Source organism: Pelophylax lessonae, assembly GCF_965119305.1.
Source record: "Pelophylax lessonae genome assembly, chromosome: 3".
Classification (NCBI taxonomy): Eukaryota; Metazoa; Chordata; class Amphibia; order Anura; family Ranidae; genus Pelophylax; species Pelophylax lessonae.
Window position 1 is genome coordinate 20,784,403 of NC_138770.1, and position 15,846 is coordinate 20,800,248.

The 15,846-nt window shown below is 47.9% G+C and overlaps 4 protein-coding genes across 4 annotated transcripts in view; 2 read left to right on the forward strand and 2 right to left on the reverse strand.

The window, feature by feature from the left end:
* The window catches only part of LOC309548838 (uncharacterized protein), a gene marked incomplete at its 3' end in the record, with an annotated part of 605,194 nt that overhangs the window by 426,069 nt on the left and 163,279 nt on the right, over positions 1-15,846 (forward strand). The window lies entirely within an intron of this gene.
* Positions 1-15,846, reverse strand: part of LOC309550245 (uncharacterized protein) — a gene marked incomplete at its 3' end in the record, with an annotated part of 2,091,994 nt that overhangs the window by 205,806 nt on the left and 1,870,342 nt on the right.
* LOC309548831 (uncharacterized protein) overlaps positions 1-15,846 on the forward strand; it is a gene marked incomplete at both ends in the record, with an annotated part of 260,742 nt that overhangs the window by 78,763 nt on the left and 166,133 nt on the right. Inside the window, 1 exon segment of the mRNA XM_082248768.1 lies at positions 7,494-8,593. Coding sequence (XP_082104894.1) covers positions 7,494-8,593 — 1,100 coding nt within the window.
* Positions 1-15,846, reverse strand: part of LOC309548833 (uncharacterized protein) — a gene marked incomplete at its 5' end in the record, with an annotated part of 63,963 nt that overhangs the window by 19,076 nt on the left and 29,041 nt on the right. The gene's annotated exons all lie outside the window — the stretch shown is intronic.

The following is a 15,846-nucleotide window of genomic DNA, read 5'->3' on the forward strand; positions in this document are numbered from 1 at the left end:
CATGAAGCAAAATCCATCCCCACCATTAGGAGCTCTGGAAAAAATTGTCTGCTATTTACACTCCGTTCCTCTGCACATCACCTGCTCACATGAGAGCCTCATATAGAGGGCCCCTCAAATCTCCCCATCCAAATGTCCCTCCATTCAGGAATCTATATGTCCTATGACATCACACTGACCTCACAGCTCCTCCCCCCAATGTCCCTCCATCTGGCTTTTGTTTCTCATGCTCTTAGGATGTGGGCGGACCCTTGGTATCCTCACGTAAAGTGGGTCTGTTGGTCCTGCGTTGTATGTAATGATGTCAGAATGCCTGCAACAAGCTTTTACCCTGCGTAGTGTGGGGGTCCTGTGTGGGTAAATTATACCTCAGTCTGAGGTGGGGCTTTAATCAAATGGAAACCTGAATGGTGAGGTGAGGAGGATTCTGGGAATTTCATTTGATGTTACTATTTGTGTTCAGACCTAGAGCTTTCCTCCTGTGAAGTCTGGAGATCATATGACCATCACATTGCCTCCACCTCCCTCCCTGATAGAATAGAGAAATACAAAGAAGATTCTAGAAGTCACCAGAGAGATCATGGAGGAGAGGTGAGCGGTGCTGGGAATTCTGGGACATTATCCAGTAACAGACAAGGGATGTGTCTGGATGGTGACTGTATCATTGTGTGTGTCAGGTTCCTATAAGGTGTCAGGATGTCACTGTCTATTTCTCCATGGAGGAGTGGGAGTACTTAGAAGGACACAAGGATCTCTACAAGGACGTCATGATGGAGAATCAGCCGCCCCTCACATCACCGGGTAAGAGAAGACTTTATTGTAAAGGAGAGAGCAGTACGGAGGGTCCACCTAGATCCCCCATCATCTGATAAACACATAGAAACAATGTATTCAGTCAGTGTGTGTGTTTCCTACAGATGGATCCAGTAATGGGAACCCACCAGAGAGATGTCCCCGTCCTCTGTATTCCCGGGATTCCACACAGGAAGGTCACACCATCCCCCACCATCATCAGGTAGATGAGGAACAATCACTGATAGTATCATTAGGATCTGTACATTATCTGCATTGTTACCATTGATGTCATTTTTATTATATATTCAGAGTGGAAACCTGAGAGATTCTAAAGTTGAGGTTAAAGAAGCGATAAAAGAGGAGGATGATGAGGATGGGGTGATGGAGGTGTCAGAGTTTCTAAAAGAACACAAAGATCTGTATCAGGACACCATGGTGGAGTCATCCAGCTACAGAAACCCACCAGAGAGATGTCCCTGCCCTCTGTATTCCTGGGATTTCACACAGGAAGGTCACACCATCCCTCACCATCATCAGGTAGATGTCTGACAATTATTGGTAGTTCTGATTTATATACAGCATGTTTGTTACAATGAATGTTTTATTATATATTCAGAGTGGAAACCTCGGGGATGATAATATTGATGTTAAAGAAGAGTATAAAGAGGAGGATGAGGAGTATGGAGTGATGGAGGAGTTTTTAGAAGGACACAAGGATATGATGGAGCCACCTAATACCAGGAACCCACCAGAGAGATGTCCCCGTCCTCTGTATTCCCAGGATTCCATACAGGAAGATCACACCATCCCTCACTGTTACAAGGTTGGTGGGGCGGAGGTTATAAAACACAGACTCATGGAGAGAATATGTGGATTTGTTATGTTATATCACAATAATAAGTCTTATATTTTACAGATGATATTTTCTCTCGCTTTGATTTAGAGTGGAGATCCAATCGATATAGAATTTGAGGTTAAAGCAGAAGAAGAAGAGACATATGTGAGGAATGATCAGCAGTCTATGGAGGAGGATGGAATAACGGGGACATTTATAGAGGAGGACACTCCTACAGAGATCAGCACAGGTGGGTCATTAACACTAAATACATTCCTCCACCCATACTGCTCACCGATTGGTCCAGAGTAGGGTGGGGACAGCGTGATATCAGCCTTAGGGAGGAGTCAATAACCCAATGATGGTGGTCTTCATCTTGGTTGTTCTCCCCCCATCCTCACTCTCTGACCTCTGGTGGGTCTCAGCCCCGCTGTTATTCATGACTAAATCATGGACTAAATAAGGAAGTGTAGGACTTCTTGTGTTGGGAAGATGGCAATGAGTGATAGAGGGAGTGGGGGACACTCGTCCTATATTCCCCTCATTACTGTTACTATTAAAGACAGTTCTCTTTGTTTCCTCACTCTCTGACTAAGGTCCATGAATAAAGAAATGAACTGGTAGGAGATCAGAGGACCCATTTACTAGTTACCATGAGGTTGGAATTGTAAGATCCTCAGAGACAGGGGTGGACTGACAACTCATGGGGCCCCGGGCAATAGGAGTTAATCGGGCCCCGTGACCACACTCAAGCCACACCTACACAAAGCCCCACCTACATTTGCATAGAGGAGACATTTAAATTTCTACCACAGCATAGCCTGCATGGAAGTTCCCAGCTTCTTTCTATAGAGTCCGCTGGGCACTTCCTGGTTTAGAGGTGGCTGCCATGTGGCAGCCATATTTATGATGCAACCAGAGGTGTTTTATGAAAGCAGTAGACCTGTGTGTGAGGTCATAATTTGAGCCCTAAGAGTAGGGAGAGAAGGGGGGGGGGTCAGAGAGGGAGGTGAGAGATGGAGAGGAGTGAGACAGATGGGGAAGTGGGGGTGAGGGGGGGTGAGAGAAAGAGTAGGGATGAGAGACAGAGGGGAGGATGAGAGAGAGAGAGGGGGTGAGGGAGACAGCGGGGAGGATGAGAGACAGAGTAGGGTGAGAGAGAGAGATGAGAGGTGGGGGGGATGAGAGAGAGGGGGATACAGAGAAGGTGTGTGGGAGAGGGGGTGGGAGACAGAGGGGGCTGAGAGAGAGGGGAGAGGCAGAAGAGGTGTGAGAGATGGGGGGGGGGGTGAGAGAGGTGGGTGAGACAGACAGGGGTTGATAGAGGGAGGGGGAGTAAGAAAGAGAGAGAAGGGGGATGGGGGGGTGAGGGGACCCCCCCTCCCCTCATAATGATACAAGCATAATGTTTTACAATTTTCAGATGCCTATAACGTACCCATCAGCAGGGTCCTCTGATCACTATATCAGCCTGGTAAGAGTCAGTGTCCAGTCATGTCACACAGTCAGGGACTCCTCTCACCTTCCTTCCGGCTCAATCACCAGCTGCATGTATCAAGGAAAGGTCATAGCCTGAGACCCCGACCCGCTTCGCTACTACTGCACAGGTGAGCTACTTGCAGCATCAGATCGGGTGCTGCCAGGGCCATTGTTAAAAATCATGGGACCCTATACAGCCTACCTGACGGCCCCCCCCCCCCCCTTAACCTCACTCCTGGTCCCACCCCTCTCCCTGCCTCAAAACAAAATGCAGCTTTGTCTTCAAGTGCGTGCAGTAGAAGGGGGAGGCAGGTACAAATACAAGTGTAAATGAGGCCTACAGCTACAGAACTTTTTCAGGATTCTACTGCATACGCAATACAGGGTTCAGAATTGTGCTATGCACAGAGTGCAGGGTAAAGGGGTACACTCGTGCAGAGCCCAGGAGTAGGTTACATTCAGAGTTTAGGTTCAGGAGTGCACTACATACAGAATGAAGGGTGGAGGATTGTGCTATGTACAGAGTGCAGGGTGGAGGATTGTGCTATGTATAGAGTGAAGGGTGGAGGATTGTGCTACGTACAAAGTGAAGGGCGGAGGATTGTGCTACGCACAGAGTGCAGGGTTCAGGATTGTGCTATGTATAGAGTGCAGGGTTCAGGATTGTGCTACATACAGAGTGCAGGGTTTAGGATTGTGCTACGTACAGAGTGCAGGGTTGAGGATTGTGCTACGTACAGAGTGCAGGGTTGAGGATTGTGCTATGTACAGAATGCAGGGTTCAGGATTGTGCTACATACAGAGTGTAGGGTTCAGGATTGTGCTTTGTACAGAATGCAGGGTTCAGGATTGTGCCTTGTACAGAGTGCAGGGTTCAGGATTGTGCTTTGTACAGAATGCAGGGTTCAGGATTGCGCTATGTACAGAGTGCAGGGTGGAGGACTGTGCTACGTACTGAGTGCAGGGTTCAGGTTTGTGCTACGTACAGAGTGCAGGGTTCAGGATTGTGCTATGTACAGTGTGCAGGGTTCAGAATTGTGCTACCTAAGAGTGCAGGGTTTAAGATTGTGCTATGTACAGAGTGCAGGGTTCAGGATTGTGCTATGTACTGAGTGCAGGGTTCTGGATTGTGCTACATACAGAGTGAAGGGTGGAGGATTGTGCTACGTACAGTGTGCAGGGTTCAGGATTGTGCTACGTACAGTGTGCAGGGTTCAGGATTGTGCTACGTACAGTGTGCAGGGTTCAGGATTGTGCTACCTAAGAGTGCAGGGTTGAAGATTGTGCTATGTACAGAGTGCAGGGTTCAGGATTGTGCCTTGTACAGAGTGCAGGGTTCAGGATTGTGCCTTGTACAGAGTGCAGGGTTCAGGATTGTGCCTTGTACAGAGTGCAGGGTTCAGGATTGTGCCTTGTACAGAGTGCAGGTTGGAGGATTGTTCTATGTACAGAGCGCAGGTTGGAGGATTGTGCTATGTACAGAGTGCAGGGTGGAGGATTGTGCTATGTACAGAGTGCAGGTTGGAGGATTGTGCTATGTACAGAGTGCAGGGTAGAGGATTGTGCTATGTACAGAGTGCAGGGTAGAGGATTGTGCTATGTACAGAGTGCAGGGTAGAGGATTGTTCTATGTACAGAGTGCAGGGTAGAGGATTGTTCTATGTACGGAGTGCAGGGTTCAGGAATGTGATACATACAGAGTGCAGGGTTCAGGATTGTGCTATGTACAGAGTGCAGGGTTCAGGATTGTGCCTTGTACAGAGTGCAGGGTTCAGGATTGTGCCTTGTACAGAGTGCAGGTTGGAGGATTGTTCTATGTACAGAGCGCAGGTTGGAGGATTGTGCTATGTACAGAGTGCAGGGTCGAGGATTGTGCTATGTACAGAGTACAGGGTGGAGAATTGTTCTATGTACAGAGTGCAGGGTAGAGGATTGTTCTATGTACAGTGTGCAGGGTAGAGGATTGTTCTATGTACAGAGTGCAGGGTAGAGGATTGTTCTATGTACAGAGTGCAGGGTAGAGGATTGTTCTATGTACAGAGTGCAGGGTAGAGGATTGTTCTATGTACAGAGTGCAGGGTAGAGGATTGTTCTATGTACAGAGTGCAGGGTAGAGGATTGTTCTATGTACGGAGTGCAGGGTTCAGGATTGTGATACATACAGAGTGCAGGGTTCAGGATTGTGCTATGTACAGAGTGAAGGGTTCAGGATTATGCTATGTACAGAGTGCAGGGTGGAGAATTGTGCTATGTACAGTGTGCAGGGTAGAGGATTGTGCTATGAACAGAGTGAAGGGTGGAGGATTGTTCTATGTACAGAGTGCAGGGTAGAGGAGTGTGCTATGTACAGAGTGCAGTGTAAAGGATTGTTCTATGTACGGAGTGCAGGGTTCAGGATTGTGATACATACAGAGTGCAGGGTTCAGGATTATGCTATGTACAGAGTGCAGGGTGGAGAATTGTGCTATGTACAGTGTGCAGGGTAGAGGATTGTGCTATGAACAGAGTGAAGGGTGGAGTATTGTGCTATGTACAGAGTGCAGGGTGGAGGATTGTGCTATGTACAGATTGCAGGGTAGAGGAGTGTGCTATGTACAGAGTGCAGGGTAGAGGAGTGTGCTATGTACAGAGTGCAGGGTAGAGGAGTGTGCTATGTACAGAGTGCAGGGTAGAGGAGTGTGCTATGTACAGAGTGCAGGGTAGAGGAGTGTGCTATGTACAGAGTGCAGGGTAGAGGAGTGTGCTATGTACAGAGTGCAGGGTAGAGGATTGTGCTATGTACAGAGTGCAGGGTAGAGGATTGTGCTATGTACAGAGTGCAGGGTAGAGGATTGTTCTATGTACAGAGTGAAGGGTAGAGGATTGTGCTATGTACAGAGTGAAGGGTAGAGGATTGTGCTATGTACAGAGTGCAGGGTAGAGGAGTGTGCTATGTACAGAGTGCAGGGTAGAGGATTGTGCTATGTACAGAGTGCAGGGTGGAGGATTGTTCTATGTACAGAGCGCACATGTGCATATCTTACAGGTCACCCCCCCCCCTCTACAGATCTCTTATCTCCTCCCTGCCCAGTGCCTCTCTCCTCCTTTTTTCCAGTAAAGACCTTCCTTCCCTGTCTAGGACACAACACTCCTCTGCCCCACAGAAAAGAATGGACTGTAACTTACAGGAGGTCAGGCTGCCGGCGCAGGCTTCTTCTGAAGCTGCAGGCTCGAGGATTGAGCTGTTGAGCTGTGTGCCCCGCCCCTCCTCTGTTAAATATGCAGAGAGAGCAGGGAGGGTTTTGAGTGTGCCGCTGGGATTGCTGTCCCTTATTAAACACAGACGCCGGGCTTCTGTGTTTTATAAATGACTAAAGTGAGCGGCAATGCGAGGGGCCAGGGCTAAAGGTTCCGTGTGAAAAAAAAAAACGTTATTAGTGCATTAAAAAACTTGAAGCTGCCGGCTGGCCGGGCCTCCTGCATCGGCATCCCTGGGTCCAGCCACTGCCTCCTCAGCTCCTCTCACCGGCAGTCCCCTGCTCTCTGTGACACACGTGCAGCCTCTCATGGGGCCCCCTACTGACTCCGGGCCCTCAGACCACGGGTGAAGTGCCCGACCGACCAGTCTGCCCCTGCTCAGAGACAAAGCTTCAAGTAGTAAAGCAAAATCTCCTGTGCTTAAGTAGAGTCTGACAGAGTAGAGAGAGGTACACTTCAAACTCAGATATTAAAAAAGGCTGCTGGTCTTGCTGCCCCCTTCAGGATCAAGGGTGTCCAAAACCAACTGGGAGAAAAGAAAAAAAGAAAAGAGGGCGCACCGACCTAGTGCATTACCATAAAAACATTTATTAAAATGTTAAAGTGTACAGAATACTCACAAAACTGGTGTGATAAACCACACATCAACATATCATGTACAATCTCCAAGGTAGCCAAGGTCCCAAATGTAGCGAATAAGCATGCAGATGGTCGCATGGGGTTGCTATGGCTAGGCTGACGCGTTTCAGGGGCGAACCCCCTTCCTCAGAGCCAGAGAAATGCTGCTCGGTGCACCCTCTTTTCTTTTTTTCTTTTCTCTCAGAGACAAAGCTGCCTGATGTGGGCAGAGTCCTGGTTTAGGGGAACCAATCTGCTGATGTCTAGTAATAATCTTTGTATTTCTATTTTAGTAGATGGACGGGAGATGAGGAAAACCTCAGAGGATTGTCTCACTTTGTCTCCAGACTGTAAAGTAGAAGACGAGGACATCACACAGTATAGTCCAGGAGAAAACCCGGCTACCTCAAATGTCCATCCGACACCACACAGTGTAGATGGACCATCGTATTCCTCTTATCCTGAGGAACCTCAGATTGTGAGGGACGGTGCCGGACCATCGTATTCCTCTTATCCTGAGGAACCTCAGACTGTGAGGGACGGTGCCGGACCATCGTATTCCTCTTATCCTGAGGAACCTCAGACTGTGAGGGATGGTGCCGTCCTTCCAACACATAAGAGGTTTTCCTGTACTGAGTGCGGGAAGTGTTTCCGTTTTAAATCCTATCTTAATAGACATGAAATAGCCCACACAGGGGAGAAGCCGTATTGCTGTCCTGAGTGTGGGAAATGTTTTTCACAGAAGTCCTTCTATCACAGACATAAGAAATCTCACACAGGAGAGAAGCCGTATTGCTGTCCTGAGTGTGGGAAATGTTTTTCACAGAAGTCTGATCTTTACAGACATCAGAGATCTCACACGGGTGAGAAGCCACACTCCTGTCCTGAGTGTGGGAAATGTTTTTATCAGAAGTCTGATCTTTACACACATCAGAGATCTCACACGGGAGAGAAGCTGTTTTCCTGTCCTGAGTGCGGGAAGTGTTTTTCACGGAAGTCCTATCTTTACAGACATCAGAGATCTCATAAAGGGGAGAGGCCGTATTCCTGTCCTGAGTGCAGGAAGTGTTTTTCACAGAAGTCCACTCTTTGCACACATCAGAGATTGCATACAGGCGAGAAGCCGTATTCCTGTCCTGAGTGTGGGAAATGTTTTCCATACAAGTTTGGTCTTTACACACATCAGAGATCTCACACAGGTGAGAAGCCGTATTCCTGTTCTGAGTGTGGGAAATGTTTTGTAACAAAAACAAATCTTGTTAGCCATCAGAGATCTCACACAGGGGAGAAGCCATATTTTTGCCCTGAGTGTGAGAAGTGTTTTTCACAGATATCTAGTCTTTCCAGACATCAGAGATCTCACACAGGGGAGACGCCACTTTCCTGTTCTGAGTGCGGGAAATGTTTTTCAACAAAAACAACTCTTGTTAGCCATCAGAGATCTCACACAGGGGAGAAGCCATATTTTTGCCCTGAGTGCGGAAAATGTTTTTCACAGACATCCACTCTTTCCAGACATCAGAGACTGCACACGGGAGAGAAGCCGTATTCCTGTCCTGAGTGCGGGAAATGTTTTTCAGATAAGTCCCATCTTTACAGACATCAGAGATCTCACAAGGAGAAGAAGCCGTATTCCTGTCCTGAGTGTGGGAAATGGTTTTCACAGAAGTCCAGTCTTTACAGACATCAGAGATCTCACATGGAAAGGAAGCCACTTTCCTGTCCTGAGTGAGGGAATTGTTCCTCACTGAAGACCTGTCTTCCTGTACATCAGGGATCCCACACAAACCTGGAGGTGTATTAGTGCTTTGAGCGCGGGAAATGTCTTCTATATAAATGTTGGCTGACATGTGGGGAAGAAGCACACCCTGATGTACATCTCAGATATACTCCATGGCTGATCTTCATCATGTAAGAAACACTTCATAAGGAGATCAGAGATCACCAAAGACATGGATGAAGTGTTGTCCCGTGTTGGCCATTGATAGCAGTAAAAAATAAAAATGGCGACATTACCTTTCATTGGCTGAGTACATTTTGTGGTGTAACCTTTCACAAGCCTTGAAACCTTAATGTGATTGTAAAGTCTTTTTTTTCTATTTAATCAACAAACATGTTATACTTACCTCCTCTGTGCAGTTGGTTTTGCACAGGGCAACCCAGATCCTCCTCTTCTCAGGTCCCTGACTTGAGCTCCTGACTCCTCCCTTCTGTTGAGTGCCCCCACAGCAAGCAGCTTGCAATGGGGGATCCCGAGCTGAGCTGCAGCTCAGCTTGGGTGCCGTTCAACCCTGCCCCCTCTCTTTCCTTAGTTGTTAACTGAGTTTGATTGACATCATTGGGGGCCAATGGCACCGCTGCTGTGTCTCAGCCAATCAGGAGAGAGAGCCCCGGACAGCTGAGGCATTTGTGGACATCACTGGATAGAGAGGGGGCTCAGGTAAGTATAAGGGGGGCTGCTGCACACAGAAGGCTTTTTATCTTAATGCATAGAATGCACCTTCTGCCTTTACAACCATCGAGATGATGCTTTTTATGTGGTTTGAGTGATACATGTTTATTAATGAAATGTATCCTTTTATATATAATATCACATCTCATTGTCTCTTACTCCCTGTATCTGTGTATGCCTCATTCAAATCCCATTGGGACCAATTTCTCCTTTTTGCATGTCATCATGTGACGTTAGACGATCCAAATTCTAATCTCTTTCAAAAGCTGAAATTCATTAGAAAACAAATAAACTAAATGAAATTTATCGGATTCCATTACTATTTAATTCAGAGATTTGGATACATCCGAATATTCATTACTATTTCATCCAGAGATTTGGATACATCCAAATCTCCAAAAGATTTGGACTGAAACGAATTGCACATGTCTAATCTTTGCTGGTAGATGAAGGATGTGACTATTCTATGAATTTTAGAAAGGGGTGGTCTTTCTGTGGATTTGGTGTAGGTGACATAAGCATTGTATATGGCCAAATGAATAATATAAATGGCAACTTTCTTATACCAGAAACGGGACCTCCTTGTTGCCAAATAGGGCTGAAGCATGTAATCATTTAAATCTACCCCCCCCCCTTCCCCCCAAGGTAAAGATTATAATCTTGGACACATGCAGGCTTTTGAATATTTGTCTTCTTGGAATCTCCACTGAGGTGTCATTGTGGATGGTGGACAGCATGTATACATCCCTCTTATACTTCCACTTCAACGCCAACACTTTGTCATTTCTCAGACTTGCTTATTCCCCCTTTTATAGCCTTGTGTTAACTAAAGTTTGTGGGAAGCCAATCCTATTTTTTCTGGAGGTACCACAGGCCAGAGTTTTTGCATGTGATAACCTTTTTGGAGAAGTGGGTATGCCAGGTCCCATAACAATTTTTTTCCAGTTGTGCCGATGTAGGTTGGGCATTCAGGGGGCTGGAGCTGGGAATCTGTTTCTTCATATATGCAGAACGCATACAGATATCCCGTGGTATTTCTCAAAGCTTGTACATTTTGTACTCCATATCTGGCCCTTTTGCTTGTAATATATTGTTTGATTCTTAGCCAGCCAGTCAAGTGTACAAGGGACTCATCCACACATATATTTTGTTCAGGGACATAAAGTTCAGCAAATCTTTGGGAAAAAAATTAATAAGTGGGCAAATTTCATACAAATTGTCATAGTTTGGATGATTTTGGGGAGGGCACTGAATATTGTCACTAAAGTGAAGGAAGCGCATGATCATCTCTTAGCAGGACCTGGGCATTATAGAAGAATAAATGGGCATGTGGTGGATGGACCAGTAGGCATGTCCTTCATTTCTTTTTGTAAGCCCCATGGTAAGGGTGAGGCCCATAAACAATTTAAACTTCTCCAATGTCAGTTGTTTGCACTCATACAGATGGGCATAGGATGAACTGGGGTTGCTATCAATATACTGTTGGGCAAATAGATTTGTTTGGTCCACAATAAATTGGAGTAAAATTTTGGGCAAAAATAAATAAAAAAAAATCAATTTCTGAGAAATGTTCAGTATTGGCCGGCACACCTGGCTGTGTTGGTGAAAGGGGGAATGCTTGCTGATCCCGAGTTGGAAGGCAGCCATGTTTGGTTGTCTGGGAGGTATGTATGGGCCCTGATTCTTGTGAGATTTGACACTCCGGTGCCGGTACTTGGCAGATGTGACACTCCAGCACTGGTACTGGGCCTTTCATCCTGGGGTCTATTGCCGTTGACGTTTGCGGACTGACCATTGGGGTGTGTGGCGATGCAGGTGGCTGCCTGTTTCTCAAAGCAATGTACCCTTTTAGGAGGGACCCTTCCTCCGATTCAGTCGCCGATTCATGCTTTCAATGGGTTCATACACTGAATCGGAATCTGACTGTGAGAACTACCCACTGCTCGCATGCTTAAGATCTGAAACGCCTCCTCACTGGTGTAAACTTTTTGGGACATGGCTGGGACTGGTAGACTGTTGATGGTAGCTGTGTGATGGGTACTCTGGTGATGGGCGGCTGTGTGACAGTTATCCTGGTAATGGGCGGCGGTGTGACAGGTATCCTGGTGATGGTGGCTGTGTGACAGGCACTTTGGTGATGGCAACTGTGTGACGGGTATCCTGGTGATGGGCAGCTGTGTGATGGGTATCCTTGTGATGGGCGACTGTGTGATGGGTATCCTGGTGATGGGCGGCGGTACTGATAGATGATGGGCGACAGGTGCACTGCTGATGGTCACTGATGGGCGACAGGTGCACTGCTGATGGTCACTGATGGGCGACAGGTGCACTGCTAACATTTACTGATGAGTGACGGGTACACTGCTGACGATCAATGATAGGCAACAGGTACACTGCTGCTGGTTGCTGATGGGCGACAGGTACACTTTATGGGCACTGGTAGGGTGACAGGTGTAGTGGGGGGGGGGCAACAGTAACACTCTTGATGGTCATTGATGAGGACTGTAACACTGCTGATGGGCACTGATGAGTACTGTAACACTGCTGATGGACAATGTGACATGTTCTCTTTGTGTTGTGCTTGTGCAGTACACTGACAGAACACAGATCGGTAGCTCACTGATCGCTTGTTCTCCTCTCCTCACACTGGAAATAGTATTTGAGGAAAGAAGAGCCAGTAACAGCCAGTTACCACGCTGTGTTTAGATTTGTGATCGGCTGTGAATTGACACAGTCCATCATGTGGTAAAAAGTCACTGTCATTGGCTCTTTACTACGATCAATGAAACGCCCTGTCCAGGAGACATGCCGACACCGCGATCGCTGCACTGCACCCCCCCCCCCCGATTGTGTGCATGCTCAGTTAGAGTGGGGCAATGTCATTCCAGAACAAGAGCGGTCCCACCCCACCATTATATTACTATACGATGGGTGGGAACCGGTTAAAGGCACAGGGACGACTTCTGGTTCCAGCGCCGTATGGAGTGAGTGCAGCGGCTCCGACAAGCCTGTCATACTGCTCGCCGACGGTCATCTGCAGCTCCACAAGTGCCGGTGAGTCTCCCTGCATTGACCTGCCTCAATGGACCGCTTCGTAGTCCACGGAGCCGCCGGTAACTCGGCTGCGCTGCCTCAGGATCCACTGCTCCAGGTTGCTCCCCATCCCCCGGGCAATATGGCCGCTGCGCCTGTAGTGGATGGTGCGGCACTGCAGCATGCATCACTCACACCACTCATCGCCACGGACCCCCAACACCAGCTTATGGCACAGGCGGTGGCTTCTATTATTACGCCCACCATAACCGAAGCGGTGGAGCGGGCAGTAACCGCAGGGATCGCCCAGTTGCGGAAGGAACTGGGCGACCAGGCCAAACACCTCACGGAGGTGGAATCCAGAGTCTCTGATCTGGAGGAAGAACTGCAATCCTCATTTGCCAATGATGCCAAAACAACACAGACCCAGCAATACCTGTTGCATAAAATAGACGACCTTGAGAACGGGTCGCGTAGGAACAATTTTAAGGATCATTGGCCTGCCTGAATAATTTAATACGGGTCATCTCTCTGATATTTGCTCCTCCCGCATTCCCCAGGCACTTGTTCTCTCTGCTCCGTGCACGGTTGAACGAGCACATCGTCTGGGAGCGCCCTCCAACGAACGTAAGACCCCCCCGCCCGGTCATAGTCCGCTACTTGAACTATGCTGACAGGCTGTCCATCCTGAGATCCTTTAAGAATGCCAAATCACTTATTTTGGATGGCAATAAACTCCTACTATTCGCAGACTATACTCAGGAAGTGGCACGCCGACGCAAAGCCTTTCAACCAGCATGTAATGCCTTGTTCCAAAAAGGCCTAAAGTTCACCCTTGCCTATCCAGCCACTCTCAGGTTCACAGACCAATTTGGTGAATCTAAAGCCTTCACCCTTCCAGAGGAAGCCACGGAATACATCCAAACCCACCTTCATCTCTCAATGGATACGCAGCCCCCTGCGGTCCCATCCGCCTCACCCTCTCACAGGGATCTCCGCAGCCCCCGCAAGGAGTCTCCCAAGAGGGGTCGCTTCTCTTCTAACTCCTCATACAGGGACAGGTGACGTTGAAATCTTTCTTCTTCAAGGAATTGGCCTCTTCATCTTGTCTCTATCCACGTGAGCTATGTTACCACTAATGCATATCCTTATCTACACTGGAATCCGACTGTTATTTAGCTCTCTGTCTTATTCTAGGCCCTATGCAACCTGGAATCACATGTTTGCCTTTAGTCGATCCTGCCTTACTGTCAGTACTGAGGTATTAACGTTTTGAAATTTTTTGTTTGTTGTCCTCCAATGTACAGCCTTACCGAAGTCCTGTTGCCTCTCCGACTCTACAACTGGGGTAATGTGCCTGGAATGTCTTCTACATCCTATTCTGCGGTGCACCTTACCTGACATTAGAGCGAGCGGACACAGCTACCAATCGGTAACGCTGTCGGAGGTATTGTTTCCGTTCGAAAAAAAGTGAAGTCCACATTTCTCATGATATGTTCTGTTTTGTTTGCTTTCCTGTTCGTTTCGCCCCTTCCCATTCTAGATAAACTGGAGTGTGAACGGCGCGAAACTTCCCCCCAGTGTATCCCCATCTTTCATGCCGCCCCTGTGTCTCCCCTCATTGCCATTTCCTACATTCTCCGAGTGACCCACAGTACTCCTGTCATGCCACTATCTCCCTGCAAGCTCCTCATCCTAATATTGACCCCCCCTTGATTTACGCATAGTCTCATGGAATGTGAAGGGTCTCTGCTCTTCCCACAAACGTATGGCAGTACTACGCCACCTACCCCGCCTAAATGCAGATATAGCCCTCTTTCAGGAATCTCACTTGTCCCAGTCAGACATGGACCGAATGAAGAAACTATGGGTGGGTCAAGTCTATGGTTCCTCCTCCCCTAAGGGTAAAGCAGGTGTCCTAATCTTGGTTCACAAACGGGTTTCCATCGACATATCCACCCTACACTCAGACGCTGATGGCAGACTATTGATCCTTCAACTGACGGTAAATTCTGAACCCATCATATTAGTCAATGTCTATGCCCCCCCCCCTGGTACCCTTTTTACAACAACTGACCGGCCTCCTGGCCCCCCCCCATATCCATGTGCCCCTTCTCTTGAGGGGAGACCTAAATGCAGTGATGGACCCCCTCATGGATAGATCAACACACAACGGTAAAACACCATGCACGTCTGACATCTCCCCCTCCCTTCTGGCTGGTTTTACACATAGCCTCCAGCTCACAGATCTATGGCGCCTGGCACATCCTATTGACAGATCCTATTCCTACTACTCACCACCCCATGACTCCTTCTCCCGAATTGACTATGTCCTCGGCAACCATTCTATTCTTCCTTCATTACACACCTCCGAGATCCATGACATGGTGATCTCTGACCATTCCCCTCTCTCGACCATCCTATCACTCTCCACCCCAACGTCTACCTACAAACCCTGACGTTTCCCCTCGTACTTGGCAGACAACGCCGATCAACGCACGGTACTGGAGGACACGTGGTGTGATTTCCTTTCGGATAATGCCCAACATTTTGATAATCCAGTGCTGCTCTGGGAGATGGGCAAGGTTGTACTAAGGGGGCCTTCGCATCTGCATATAAACGAAAAGCGGCGGCTGGCTATGCCAAAGCCAGTGCGGTGCTCCAAGCTGCACACGCCCGTATCCAACAGCAGCACACGCTTTCACATGTAGCACAGTGGAAGGAAGCTAAACAGGACTATGATAGATGGGCACTGTCACAGGAACAGTTCCATAAATCGGTCCACGATTTACAGTACCATAAATTTGGAAACAAGTCGAGTAAACTCTTAGCACGTCTCTGCAAGGGCCAGCACACCGTCGTCCCAATCAAATCCCTAAAATATCACACGGGCTCCCAAATCTCGTCCCCTGAAGGCATTAATTTGATCATAGAAAAATTCTACGCCACGCTCTATGGTGAAGACCCCATAGACGAGGCGGAAGCCCTCTCTTTCCTCCGGGAAGTCACCTTACCCAAGATCTCGGATTTCCAACTCTCACAACTTAATGCCCCTATTGCCCTCTCCGAGGTCCTAGTGTCCCCCATGCCGCCCAAGGTGGGGGAAGTCAGATCTGATCTCACTGCCCTTCTACAAAAGGAGCAATTGGACCTGGCCTTACATACAACAGGTACGGCCAAGTTTTGGAGGAAATGGAATGCCTATATAGAACTCTACTACACCCATCTCCCACGTAGCCCCAGTGGAACTTGCTCAGATAACACAGACAGGAGAGTCCCCCCTTCCACGTCCATCTAAATGGTTACTCCATTCACCAACAACAAGCTACTTTATGATAAGTTATAGTATGATATGTACTCAGCTTGCATACAAAGGTTATTTTTTACGTTTATTTCT